The sequence below is a fragment of the Dipodomys spectabilis genome, unplaced genomic scaffold, assembly GCF_019054845.1.
Source record: "Dipodomys spectabilis isolate Male_0828 unplaced genomic scaffold, ASM1905484v1 ptg000258l, whole genome shotgun sequence".
In the NCBI taxonomy this organism is placed as follows: Eukaryota; Metazoa; Chordata; class Mammalia; order Rodentia; family Heteromyidae; genus Dipodomys; species Dipodomys spectabilis.
This window is the reverse complement of record NW_024870935.1, coordinates 871,622-885,462: the sequence shown is the minus strand read 5'-3', so window position 1 is coordinate 885,462 and position 13,841 is coordinate 871,622. Positions and strand designations below refer to the sequence as shown.

At 46.0% G+C, this 13,841-nt stretch overlaps 1 protein-coding gene across 4 annotated transcripts in view; it reads left to right on the top strand.

Annotated features, from left to right (window-relative positions):
• Ebf1 (EBF transcription factor 1) overlaps positions 1 to 11,759 on the top strand; it is a 389,509-nt gene extending 377,750 nt beyond the window's left edge. For all 4 annotated transcript variants that reach the window (XM_042699578.1, XM_042699577.1, XM_042699576.1 and 1 more), the window contains exons 15-16: positions 897 to 1,091; positions 9,469 to 11,759. In XM_042699578.1, the coding sequence (XP_042555512.1) occupies positions 897 to 1,091; positions 9,469 to 9,500 (227 nt within the window). In that variant the 3' untranslated portion in view covers positions 9,501 to 11,759. The remainder of the gene's footprint in view (positions 1 to 896; positions 1,092 to 9,468) is intronic.
• The last annotated feature ends 2,082 nt before the right edge of the window (positions 11,760 to 13,841 follow it).

The following is a 13,841-nucleotide window of genomic DNA, read 5'->3' as shown; positions in this document are numbered from 1 at the left end:
GGCAGCTCCTTTTCCTTCCCGGAGATGCCAACGGTCTCCCATCACTGCAATCTGCATCCACCTCACTATCCGACTCTGAGCACTTGCGTAGGGCTCCTAGTCTCCTGCTTTGATGACAGACATGGGGGAGGGGGTGGTAAATGCGGGACAGAGCCTCTCCAAAATCAACGGACACACCACAGCGCCCCCACGTTGGGATCCTGACCTTGCCTTGAACTCACCTTCCTCCTCACACCTCTCAATCCACCACCAGCACTGTACCCTCTGAAGCACGCCTCCTTCCCCCCGCCCCCCAGACCTACTGCTTAGAACCACAGTTTAGGCCCAATCTAGAATGTTCTGTGAAGCCTTCTCTGGTTTCCTTTCTTGCCTTCCCAGAGCTGACCGCACTCTGTACTGCTCCGTCCTGAAAAGAGCATACTGTACACTTATGTCCTTGCCTGGAAAACTCAGGAAGATGGCAGCTGTGTGCTCTGTGCTATTCATCCCAGGCTTGGTGTGTTTGGTTTGGGTGTTGCTGAATAGAAGGGAAGATTTCTTAGGATACAAATTGCTGTCTGTGATTCTAGTCCCTCCTGCGGTCAGCTGAGGAGAGGGGTGGGGGCGGAGAGACAGAGGAAGGATGCTGAGATGGCAGACACTGAGAGAGATGTATTGTGCTCACAAAGGAACTTCTTCAGGATAATCACAGATCAAACGATTCCAGTCCCTAGCACGCTTCTGGGTACACCGTAGACCCGCAGCAAATGTGCAGATTACCAACCGAGAATGGCAGCACATGCTAGGACTAAATCACCACGAGGGTGGTGACAGGGTCCTGCCTGGGCCTCGGCCTCGCCCAGGGCAGCCGGGAAGGGTTGGATCAGCCTCCTCATCTCCTTTCCCATTGTTCTCAGTTGTGCCATCCAGCCCCACCATGGCCTCCTCCACAAGCCTCCCTTCCAACTGCAGCAGCTCCTCGGGCATCTTCTCCTTCTCACCAGCCAACATGGTCTCCGCCGTGAAACAGAAGAGTGCTTTTGCGCCTGTCGTCAGACCCCAGACCTCCCCGCCTCCCACCTGCACCAGCACCAATGGGAACAGCCTGCAAGGTAAGCCCCAGGCCCACAGCCGTGAGACTCAGTATGACTGCCCGGAGGAGTCACTGTGGCTGAGGGCCCGGCCTTGGGCCCTCCCACTCCATTCTCCCTTCTTCTCCCTTTCCCTTGTGTTTCTCCCTCCCCTTGGTTCTAACCATCAGCCCTGTGTTTGCCTACCATGCTCAAGTTGCCAAGAAGTCCTCTTTCCAACTCTAGCAATTCTGCTCAGGCCCAGGATTTGCTTAGGATTAAGGTTTCTCCTCTCTCATTCCCTGATGTCACCATTATCAGGCCAGTCTTTTGTGGACTCCATTACAGGGTCTCTCCCAGGACTGGCCTTCTCTTGAAGTATGTCATTCAGCTTCCCCTTCATGTTGCCTGAGTCAGAGTGAATGTGTGTGGGGATGATGATGAGAGGGCATCCCGCAGCCCCATCGCGGCCCTGAGGTTAAGGCATGGCACACCAAAGACCAAAGACTTACTACACAAAACCAAAAACCCTAGAATACCACTGGAATCTGGCTTATATGAAAATATGGAAAATAACTAGAGTCATCAAGCTTTGCGATGGACTTTACATTCTTCAAAGAAAAGGAACCCCACCCTTCAGACATGAGTCCACCGTTTCTCACATTCTTGCTGCATGCTAATCCGTGAAGTGGCGTCAGCCTGCATGACCTCACTGCAGCCACACGGCAGAGCCTTGTGGTGCTACTCCCAGTCCCTGCCTTACAGAAGATGAGGTGGAGAAACTGCTTGGCTCCCCATAGCTGCTGCCTGGCAAAAGCTGGTGCCAAAATCGAGCTCAAAAATTCATCCCCTCTTTCCCTCTCCCAAGCACTGAGTTACTCACAGAGGGTAAAAAGGACATCCACTGGGTTTCTAAGGCATCTGGCAGGTAACTAAGATCAATAAGATAATCGGCCACCATTTATTGACATGAACAGTGTCGTGTGAGGTGCTGTGCTGAGCGTGGAGGGGCTCTGTTCATTCCTCACAATCTCCTGATGAAGTGTGGGAGCCATTAGCATCATCACTGTCCGCATAGAGCAGCCAGAGCTTCGGGAAGTGAATTCCCGCCATAGAACCAGCCAAGGGTGGAGGTGAATGCCAACCACGGAGGGCTGTGCCCATCCCCCGTGCCCTGCATGGCTCTCCTCAGTGTCTCACCTTCATGCCAGCATGTTACGCGCATGGGTCAGCTAAGAGGGCCTAGAAGTCCTGAAAGGACTCCTATTTCTGATAGATAAGTGCATGCATAGTTATATTTGTACACGCCCCCTTGGAGCTGGACGCTTCACACTGCTGTAAGCCTGCATCAGTTCTCCCCCAAACCTGTGGGGTCGCATAAGGTCTATACGCTGCCCTCTGCATAGAAGGAAAATCAGGAATCAGTTAGCTTAAGGTCACACAGCATATAGAGATGTTCAGCCAAAGCTGAACCTAAACATCAGTTCAGAGCCTAAGCCCCATGCTGCCCACCTCCAGCAGGGCCTTTCGACCCCTCAGAAACCTGCAGGCACATCTGCCTGGCCCAGCCAGGTGGCACCCAGCCCAGGAAGCCCTCGTGCTGATGCCCACTAGCCCATGCATCTTTTTAGAGGGACAAGAAAAGCTGTCCAGCTGTACATCTCTGCATGAGTCAACGCAGACATGTTAGGGCATGGCCTGCTCCACGGAGACAGCCACCCATTCACGCCAGGGGCTCCTTTGCAGGGGCAAGTAAAGCCTTGTCCCCTTCCCTTCACACCTCAGCCATCACACTGGAGAGAAGGAATACGCATCCACAGAGTAAGGAATGATAATACAGGGAGATCAGGTATGTCCATTCCTTTCTCTCACTTTTAAAGCATGTATCAATTGTACAAGGGGCTTTCTTCTGATGTCATTTATGCAAGACCACATACCCGCATCAAACCCATCTACTCCATCACGCTACCTCCCCGCTTCTTGGAAAAGTTCCATAGGTTCTCAAAATACACTGACCATATTCACCCCCCCATCCCCTCCCTCGCCACGCCACTCTCCTTCTAGTACCCACCCTGGGTTGCCAGTCTTGAGCCTGATTAAACGTCCATTTGACCTCAGGAACAAGGTAAAATGGGGGTGGTGGGATGAACACCCAAGGGGTTGTGTTCAGGAAGAAAAGCAGGTGTGCAGAGTGTCATCCGGAGGCCTGAGGCCTTCATGGCATGGGGCTTAGGAAGAGCTGGTGACGGAAGCACGTGGCCCTGATGCGCAGCTTCAAGGTGGAGGCACGTGACATGGTGCATTTGGCCCCCGAGGCTTTTTCAAGACAGCTGTAACCTATAGACGTCAAGAGTGTAGAGTGTCCCAGCTCCCAGCTCCCTGGTCTGCAGCTGAGGCTCTGCTCCTTGGCTGCCCCAGGCAGGCGCAGCGCTCAGTGGCCTTGGTGTCTAGCTCGGGGACATTTTACTGCTGGCTTTGCTGCCTTCCCTTTCAATTAGACGTGAGTGGAGGAGATCCTTTCTGGGCTCTCCTCTACCCCATGTTCTGATATTGAGTGTGGCCCACAGGGAATAAGGGGATATTTTGTTTGCTCAGTACCCCCTGTACTGCATAAGTACAAGTATTTCTGTCCTTATATTTCTACTACTACCCACCCCTACCTCTGCAAAAAGAAAAAAAATCCAGTCTCCATCAGGACATGGGGAACTTAGTCTTAGCACCAGATGAGACATTTTGACTGAGCTTCTAGAACTCTTGGTCTTTAACATTCTAAACAGCACTTCTATCACTAAAAGGGACCTAGGTGTGTTGTGGAATCAGGATGAGGTGCTCTGTTTTGTTCCTCCCCTTCCTCCTTTTTTTTTTATTGTGCCTTCCTCCTTTTTTTCAGTACGACAGTGGCACATACTTACTGGGACCAGGGAAGTTCATAACTGTGATCATTAAGGCAGGGCAAGTGACATTGGAAGACTTGGTTAAACAAGATTAGAGGGGACACATTTAGACTCTAAATATCTTAAAGGCCTATTTACCTGCAACTACCAACCACTCTGCTAATTGTACATCATTGGTTTTCTTTTTTTAAGACTACTCCTTTAGCAACCTCTTTGCCTGCAGCCTAGCAAATACACCCTATAGTCCCATTTAATGTCACGAGGCCATCACGTGATGCCATGAGGTCATCACATGATGGTGAGGCGCTCACACCAGCAGGGTGGGAGGCTTATTCCCAGCTGAGCCTCTGCACTGTCCATATGTTTCTCCCTACTGCCCCTGATGTGCTGTATGTGTCCCAGCTTGACAGGTGTACAGACTGAGAATGTGGGCTGAGGCGGCTCATCCAGAGTTACTCAGCTGACAGACAGCAAACCCCACACATTCACTCTACTCCATTGCGCTATGGTGTTCAAGGCTTTGGGTTAAGTCTCAGGTGGACTACAAAATCCCAAGCTTGAGCACTTTCCCAGTATTCAGAGAGTAAGGACACCAAAGGCAGATGTGCCTGGGAAAGGTTCAGCCCCCAGATGTGAAGTGGAGAGGAAGGAAGGATTAGGCAGATACCAGACAGCTTCGTGGTAGAAGCTACATTGAGATGCACGCACCCAGATGACAGGCAAGTGGGACCATAGCCCAGACAGATGGAGGAACAGGACATTGTAAGCACAAAGAACAAAAGGAGGCAGGTGTGGCTGGATGTCGTGCGTGCTGAGTAGGCAGTGCAGCAACCTGGAGCCCAGGAACCAAGAAGCAGAGCAAAGTCCGAAAAATGAAGTCTTTACTCTGCAGTCATGAGCTCCATCCTTCTTGGAACATTTCTAAATCCTCTGGCTCTACTGTGATTCTAACTAGCTTTGTCTCCCAGTAGAAACAGACCCTTGGAAATTGGCCAGAGGTATTATTTTTTGTTGCTTGTTTTGTTTTGTTTTTAGGACAAAGGCATCATCACTCTAAGAGCCTCACTAGATGTTCTGTTCAAACAGTGAAAACTAATTTAGAAATGGTACTTACTGGACTGCCATCTTGGGGAGCCACAATGTACATAAATTTACTAACGACACTGAGCCGTCATTCAGCAAAACAAAAATGACTGTGCTCATCCCTCCCTCATCTCCAGAGAATGAATTCAGGATCCCTGTGGAAACCAAAACCCATGGATCCTCAAGTCCTATCGGGAAAATGGTACAGCATGTGCACATAACCTTCACACATCTCCCTATGACTTTAAATAACTAAATGTTAAGTAAATAGTTGCATTACTGCATTGTTTAGGAAATAATGGACAAGCAGAAAGTCTGTGTTCAGCACAGAACCAACTGCTTTTCGTTTCAAAAATATTTGACCCTTAACAAAACTAATACTGAGAATTATGCATAGTGATAAGCATGTATATACAGTGTGTCATACTCTGGTCGGAATAACTGGGTAGCTGTCTCAGATGTTTACTATGTCTTTGTTAGGACATCCAAAGCCCTGTGCCCCGTAAGCCATCCTTTTGCTTCTTCCCTCCACACCCTTCGCAGCTCTGGTAACTACCACTGTGCTCTCTGCTTCTATGAGATCAACATTTTAGCTGTGCTTAACATAGTGCCCTGTGTGAGATTTTTGATCTGTGCTTGGTTGACTCTGCAGATGAACCTATGGATATAAAGCACCAATTGTACCCCACTCCCTCTGCTGAACTTAGTCCCCTACCGAGTTCTCCCCGACAGGTTAAGGCCAATTAAACAGCACAGAACAAATTTGAGGAAAGGTGGAAGTCCTTTGAACTGAAAGATGCAGAGAAGGCTTCCTTCCACTCTTACACAGATAAAATCATTGATAATTACTATTGCAGGCTCCCCAGGTATGCTGGTTTTCATAGGCCAAAGACCCAGGTATGCTGGTTTTCATAGGCCAAAGACCGTGTCACCAACTTTGCTCATCCCTGGTCCATAGGAATGTCCTCTCTCTTCTTACAGCTTTTGTCCCCTCAGAATGCAGGCCCATACTTGTCATCTCTCAGAGGACTTCCTTAGTCAGGACTGGCAGTCTTAGGGGCAGAGTTACATGGGACTGGAACCCCCTCTGATGTGACTCTGGTCCTTACCTTGTCCTGGACGGGCTAGGCAGACAAAAGGCCTGTAGGGCTTTCCAGAAAGAGGACATAGTCAGAGACTTGTTCTCTCCACTCTAGATCCAGGCAGGGTAGTAGCCAATCCTGTGGGACTGCTGTGCCGAGCCTGTGCAGTATGTCTCTCACCCAGTAAGCTCATCATTCATTCATGCACGTGCACGCACGCACGCGCGCGCGCGCACACACACACGCACACACACACACACACACCTGTAGAAGACCTCTACTTCTAGTTCTGCAAAATTGTCCCATTTTTTTTTTTTGTTCTTATCAAAATGTAGAAACTCTAATGAAAACTGCATTACCATTTAAGCCAGTCACTTTGGGGGCTTCTGGTAGGGAATGTGGGTCACAGAGCCACCAGTCTTGTGATGTCTTGGCTTGAGGCTCTGGGGGTGTGGTGGCGTCCTGGGAATCTTACTGGGCAAGTCAGCCGCGTTTCTGGAACACGGTGGGCCTCAGATGCCCATCCCTCTCACCCACTTAATTAATCTGAAGATTGCCGCACAGCAACAAGTGAAGCCGCGCTTAAACCAAGAGCTCCAGGCCTGTCGTGCAGAGAGCTCTACGGAAAGGCCTCTCTCCAAGTGGCTGCACTCAGGGGCCACACCCGGTGGTCTTCCCTGGAATGTGCTGTCTTTGGAGTTTTGCACTTTAGGGCATGGTTACCCCCTGACAAATTCTGGGTGGAGGCACGTGTGGGGCCAGTGGTTTCCATTGAACTCTTAAGTCTGTGCGCCAAGGGGCATCAAGACCCTGCCTGAGGCCCCTACTTGTTTTTTAACATGCATTATTTGCCATGTAGAAATTAAGCTATTATGTGATTGGAAAAAATCTTGACCTCCGGTTTCTCTTCAAACAATTCAGAAGTCCCCATGGCTGCACGGGCATTCGGTGTGGTGGCATTCTGGGCTGTCCAGTTCCTGCTCTTCGGGAGAAGGCATGCCTGGTCCCCCTCTCTGCCACGTGCCCGGCTGAGGCTCTTGTGAAGTTTGCCATTCCTGCCACCACCACGTGCCCACATCAGTGAGCTTTGTGATGGACTTACATGGGGCTCTAGGTGCAGGCTTAATCCAATTAATCTAACAAATTATCCAGAATACTGAAATATACTGCCTAGACTTTTTTTTCAATTCTGGCCATCCAAAGGGGTGCTTTCAGGGCTCAACTGATGAATGAGGAGGAGGGAGAGATTCATGGACCAACGCAGCAGGAGGTGGAGAGCAGAAGCACTGTTACTTTGCTTTGAATCACATAGACATTGCCTGAGTCACACTGCTGTCCTAAGGGGGCTGTCCTTAATGAGAGCACTGGTAGAGAGAGAAGACTAGTCTTGGCCATAGGCTTTCTGCTCCTCCAGGAGCCTGGATGAAGAGGCCCTGGGCTGTCGCACTGCGGGTGGGGTGGGGGCGGTCTGGCCCTCCTGTCTTTGGGGCCTCACACCCTTGGATTCTCAAGTGCAGGCTGGAATCACACACTCACGCATCTCCAGTTCAGTGAAATTCCCAGCTCAACAAGATCTTCGGGGACTACTTTTCCAACTGATCCCAGATCTTGGGGTGAGGGGGGCTTGTTAAGTTGGTCTGAATTTGGCCAAAGACAGCTTCCTGTTTCTAAGAAAAAAAAAAAGGCTTAGGAGGTCTTAGGAAAGGACTCCAGGAGCTTTTGGACTGCAAAACAGCTCTTGCAAAACAGCATTTGGATGATTTACGTGTAAATGAATCAGAAACATGTGGATTGAATTTCCTTGTGAATACAGATGGGTTTAAAAATTAACGGAAAAAGTGTTTGGGAAAATACTTTTGGGTTTTTCTTTTAATTGAATCTCAAATGGCGGGGCTGGTGGGGGAGGGGCGTGGGCCCCAGGGCTCCACTGGCCTCTCCAGTGCCCACTGCAGGATTTCCACAAGTGCTTTTTTTAAAAAAAATTAAATTTTATTATTTTTTAAAGGCGCATTTTTCCAGACACAACGGCTGATAGATGAGTGCTACTTTCTAGAGACAGTCATCACTAACAAGAACATTAATTTAAACTTAAACTTGCCACTAAAAAGAAAGCAGTGACTTTTTCTCAGTGCCTTCACTAAGAGTCCAAATGGGTCCTGCTTCTAATGTTTGGCTTCTGATTCTTGTCTTGACTTATCCCAACGTTGGCACGTTGTATTAGTTGTCTTGTGGCTCTCCCCTGACCCCTTCCACCCACCTTAGGAAATAGGCCATATGAAATGCATGGCCTATTTAATATGAGAGACAGGAGACAGCCCAGGGAAGCTTAACGGAACACATATCATTGTCACCCATATCACTGAGCAGAAAGGGTGGGTTAGCTCCCTCCTAGGAGCAGAACCCGGGCTAATTACTTGCCAGGCAGGACTGCTTTTGGACCTTGGGTGTTCTGATGGGGCTGGGGGCTCTAGCTAAGGCCGTGGAGGTCTGAGGAGAAACCCGCCCCCCCCCCCATGTAGGTATTGGGAAGCAGTTCTGATATTATGTGGCTTCCAAACTCTTTGTAAGATCTTGACTCACCATAAGCACGTCACCCCAGTTTGCTAGGCTCCAATTGTCTATGGCTCATAGGCAGATTATCCCAGAAATGTTTAGCAAAGCAGTGGTAGGGAAGATAGTTGAGATTTTCATGCGGATGTGTCTTCTCTTCCTACCTTGCTACTACTCTTTGCTTTTTCCTAACTTCATCTTCCCAATGAACAATGCCTACCATGGCTGCCCTTTCCTGCAGGACAGGGCTTGGGGAGCAGGGGAGGCCCTCAGATGACAAATGAACAACTTCTCTCTTGCTGTTTTCCTGTAAACACGGAGCATCGGGAGGGCTGTGAGCTGCTACGTTTTTGTGGTGGTGGTGGCGGTGGTTGTTTATTTGGCTGGTAGACATTGCTGGCACTGGTAAGGTGCCAATTATTTTATATTTGGGATACAAAGAGGCAGCAAGGCAGAGTGACAAGCAGAAAATTCTCACTATTTTGCAAGGTTCCAGGCTTCAACTTTCCCAGTGGTATTCCAACTATGCAGCTTTCTAGTTAGGTTTGCAAAATTGAAGTCAGATTCAGAGGAATGTTTAGGATATGCTGTTCCATTAGAGGCCTATCCACAAGCTGATATCATTTCTAATAAAGCAGATGTATATTTCATGCCAAAACTTCTTTCCCGAGGAGACGCAAGCACACGTGTGGTTAATATTCAATCAGCATAGTCATGTGTGGGTGTCTTTTTTTTTTAATGTTTTTTTTTTTTTCTCAGTGTAGCTGTTTGCATGGAAAAACCATTGACTTGTATCTTTTCTTTCCCTAGCGATATCTGGAATGATCGTTCCCCCGATGTGAAAGAATTGCCTTGAAGAATTTTATTAATGAAGAGGTTGGATTTGGAGACAGCGAGGAGAATAATCTGATCCAAGTCCCAGAGCGGAACTTTTAACTCAGGCCTTTTTAAGAGGAGTCACAATAACTGCAGATTTTTAAACGAACAAAAATCACCGACCTTGCAAATACTGAAATTGGCAAGGGTGTGCAAGGGCAGGGTGTTGGTTAGAGTTGTCCCTCCCAAGTATTTGGGAGTGATATATTTATTCTGTATTGATAAAAGCAACTCCACTTTTTTTTCCTTCTCTCTCTTTTTCAAAAGCCTAACTCTGCATCATTTGTCTTTTATAAACCATAAAGCTATAAACAAGGGACACTATAAATAAGACTCCATGTTTTAATTTATGATGTTTTTAAAGCTGTGTAAAGGGAGAATGAGGTGGTGATATTTACAAAAAAGTAAAAAAGAAAAAAAAAGAAAAAAGGAAAAGAAAGAAAGGAAGGAAGGAAGGAAGGAAGGAAGGAAGGAAGGAAGAAAAAAAAGCTTGTATGGGACAGAATAGGAATGCCAGTTAGATTTTTTTAGAGAACTAAGGGTGGGCTTTTGCGCCTTAAAGCATATCAGTGGTAATTAGTTCAGACCGCATTTCCACCCGCCCTCCCTTAGCAGAGCAAGCTTGTTCCTCTCTTTTGTAACGTTGTCTTAAGTAGCTGTAAATAAATGCAGCCTGGAAAGTTCAAAGGTGATGTTAAGTGATCACATCTTTTCCCTTCTACTCAAAAAATAAAAATAAAAAAATTAAAAATCCAGTGCCTCTAGACAGATTGCTAAAACTGCATATTTAAACTCAGTACATCCTCTCTTTTCCTTATGTCAACTTCTTCTGAAGCCAGTAGCCTCTTGAGAGCTTGGTAGCACCCTGCTGCAGACCAGTCACCTTGGAGATTTCACAGGACATGGTCCAGGCACAAAACTCCACTGTTGTTCTCCAGTGATCAAGCCAAAATCCCACCTACATGCCTCCATTTTCAAGATTAAAGTTTACTCACCCTACCTAGAATCCCACATACTGAACTTCACACTCATACTCAAACAGATAAAGTAAAATCAACCCACAAGGCTCCAGCTCACCACAGGGTCTCCAGCAGTAGGATCTTACCCTTTCTAACACCCAGATGCGGTCACCAGTGGAAAGCTGTGGAATTAACCAGAGGGAAGGAAAAGAAGGATGGGACCCCTCATACATTGTTTTCTGTTCTGTGGGAAGCTTTGCTCATCTAGGAAGTGTTCTTAAAGAATGAACGGTAAAGATGCAGCGAGGCTCTGAGGATGCATTGCCTGAGATTTTTCCCCCTTTGCTTTTTCCTTTTGTGTTTTTGTATGTAGTTATAAATACTGTAGATTTTTTTGTGATTTTTTTTTGCCAAAGTTGTTCTATTTATACATTTTAATGTCTTAACATGGTTTTTCAATCTCACAAAAAAAAAGATTTTACTGCAAAGGAAAAAAAACAAAGCTCACTACCTTTAGCTTGCACTTACTTGCGAAGTTAATTAAAAGGCTTTTTGTTTTAATGGGGATTTTTGTAAAATATCCATATAAATAATGTATTTATCTTTGGAATTTGTAAATTGCTTTTCCCCTTTCTCCTCTTCTTCCCACCCTCCAGTTTATTTTATTGTGTATGTTTGCTATGTGAAAAGTGTGTATTTGTTTGCTCATCTACAGTTGTATTAGCTGTTTCAATGTGATTTTTAAACATTTCATTTCTAGTTATTTTTAGTATTGTTTTAAACCATGCTTCAGTTTTTTTATTTCCACCCAAAAGCCATTGTCTATTTTTGTATTATTTGTAAGTTAAGAAGTTTTTTCCAATATATGGCAAAAAAAATAGTAGCATATTATTCTTGTAGTATTTAGTTCTGTAGACTAAAAAAAATGTATCCTTTGCTTTGGAAACTTACAAAAAATTAATGCTGTTTTACTCTATTAATATGCATGGAATCTCTCCCCTTGGAGTGACACATTTTGTGCATTAAATTTCGGGGTGGGGGGAGCAAGTTCATAGAAATCAGTGAACATACTTTCTTTCTTAAGTCTGCTTGTATATTTCCTCTGTCTCTCACATAAATATAAACCAGCAGATTGGATGCCTTAACAATGCAAATCATATTCATTTCACTTGTACATTGTAACCGTGCACCAAGAAACCCGTCATCAGTCATCACTAAACATTCTAAGAGAAGAGAAAAAGAAAAAAAAAAGAAAAAAATAACAAAGAAATTGAAAAGCACAAAAGAACTGTTTTGTTACCTTACGACAATGTAACTTTTTCTAGTAGAGCAAGAAATCATTTACGACAATGCTGCAATTGTGCATGCCCCGTATGGATTTTGCAATGGTTTTCACTAGACTGTCAGAGTGCGATTTTTATGGGTGGGGTGGGGGAGGGAGGGAGTTAGGGAAGGGAGGGGGTGGGCGGAAAGCTGATTTTTTCATGGTGAGAAATAATAATGATAACTAATAGTAATTTAAAAGAAAAAACTGGAAAATGTAAGTAAGGCTTAGCATTGCTTCTCGATACTCAGAAAAGATTTGTCTGAATTCGTGTGGTAAGTGCTGGCCTGAAGATGTATACAGTTTAAAGCCATATTTTGTCTGGTGAGCCCCTTAACTGTTTGCAAAGAAGTGGTCTGCCGGCGAGGTGTCCCGGCTCAGACACTGACAAAAAGATGCCACCAATCTGTGAGCCATGTGGTGTGGTTACAACTTTCCTTCAAAGTCCAAAGAGCCTTTAAAATGTGGATGATTTGTGTTTGGTTGCTTCCTTTTTTCTTTTCCTTTTTCCTTTTTTAAACTGATTAGATGGAAAGACGTTCTGGCCCTTGGATCCTCTTTTCTTCTACATAAACAAACATTGTACAAGTTCCTTTCCAATATGTCCCCCTAAAATGCAGAATATGGCTTTAAGAAGAAAAATGAAATAGAGAATTCACTTCCGATTTCAGTTTGGGGGGGGAACAGCCTCTGGATGACTGGATCACAGTCCATGCCCAGCCTCACGGTGGAGTTTAGATGCAGCTTGGTGAAGTCATCTCTGAATCTACTAACCTTTCACCTTCTTATCCAAACTTTTTTGAATAGACACACACTGTACAGTTCAATTGTTAGAGAACCTAACTACTGTAGAAATTGTTATAATTTTTTTTTTTTTTTGCAAAAATTCAAGCTGTAAAAACTTTTCAACTTTCACACTATTTAATTAAAGTTACTTCCTGTCTGTGATGGCTCCGGGTTGTGTGTTCATTTCTCTCTTGCAGATGAATAAAGCTCACTATAATGGAAAAGGTCTGTGTTTGCCTGGGACACCCACATTCTTTCCCGGTGGGTCCCCAGGGACTTGCTGATCTGGGATGCAAATTGAACTCATGCAGCGCACTGCTGCCCTCTGCCGGCCGCAGGTGGGCTTGCATCTGCCAGGCTGGCCCACAGAGTTGCCCAACCCATTCAGCAGTGAAAGCCTGCAGCAGGGACAGAATTGTGAACCTAACAACTGGTCACTTAAAAACATTGTCCTGAGTGCTGCACATCTGAGCCAAGTTCTTCACATACAAGAGCTAATTAATCCCAGTGAGTCTTCTGGTCAATTAATTATGTGGCCCAGCTCATTGACAGGGCATGTGTGAGCTCACAACTGGCTACAGTCTATACTTTTGTAACCTCCAATCAATCAGATGCGATTCCTGTTGGGTGAAACACATTCATCTGGAGTCACACCTTCCACCAGATGGGCACATTGGGCCATCCTGTTTCACTTAAGTTCCGCCCTAATCATAAGTTTTGCCAACTGCACTGTTGTATGCTTTGCCTGCTTTTGCAATTATCAGATAAGATAAGGTTAATGATGCTTGTAAAATGTCTTGATAACTCAGCAAATAACCGAAGTTCAACAGAAAATTGATGGCTAGAGCTAATAGGCTGTGACACAACCCCCAGACCCTCGTTTGTGAGGCAGGGGGTACCCGTGGGAACTTGCTGACAGCCCTTTGTCCTGGAGGACAGCCCAATCTAAGGATAATGTGTAAGTTAATAAGAAGATTCCATCCTTTAAAAAGAGGATTTCATACTGACTAAGAAGGCCATTTGCTAGGCATACTTGAAACTCTGCATTGGATGCAGAACATAAAAAATGAAATGGAAGGCCCCTGTTCTCAGGAAAATCACGGTCTCAGAAAGACAACCTGTATCCAAACCATCCTACTGTACGCTGAGGCAGGCATGCTACAGTGCTCCAGAGAATAAAAACCAGCCTACATGTCTGACATTCAAGCTTCTATACTCCTTCTTCAGGCCTGCCTGCC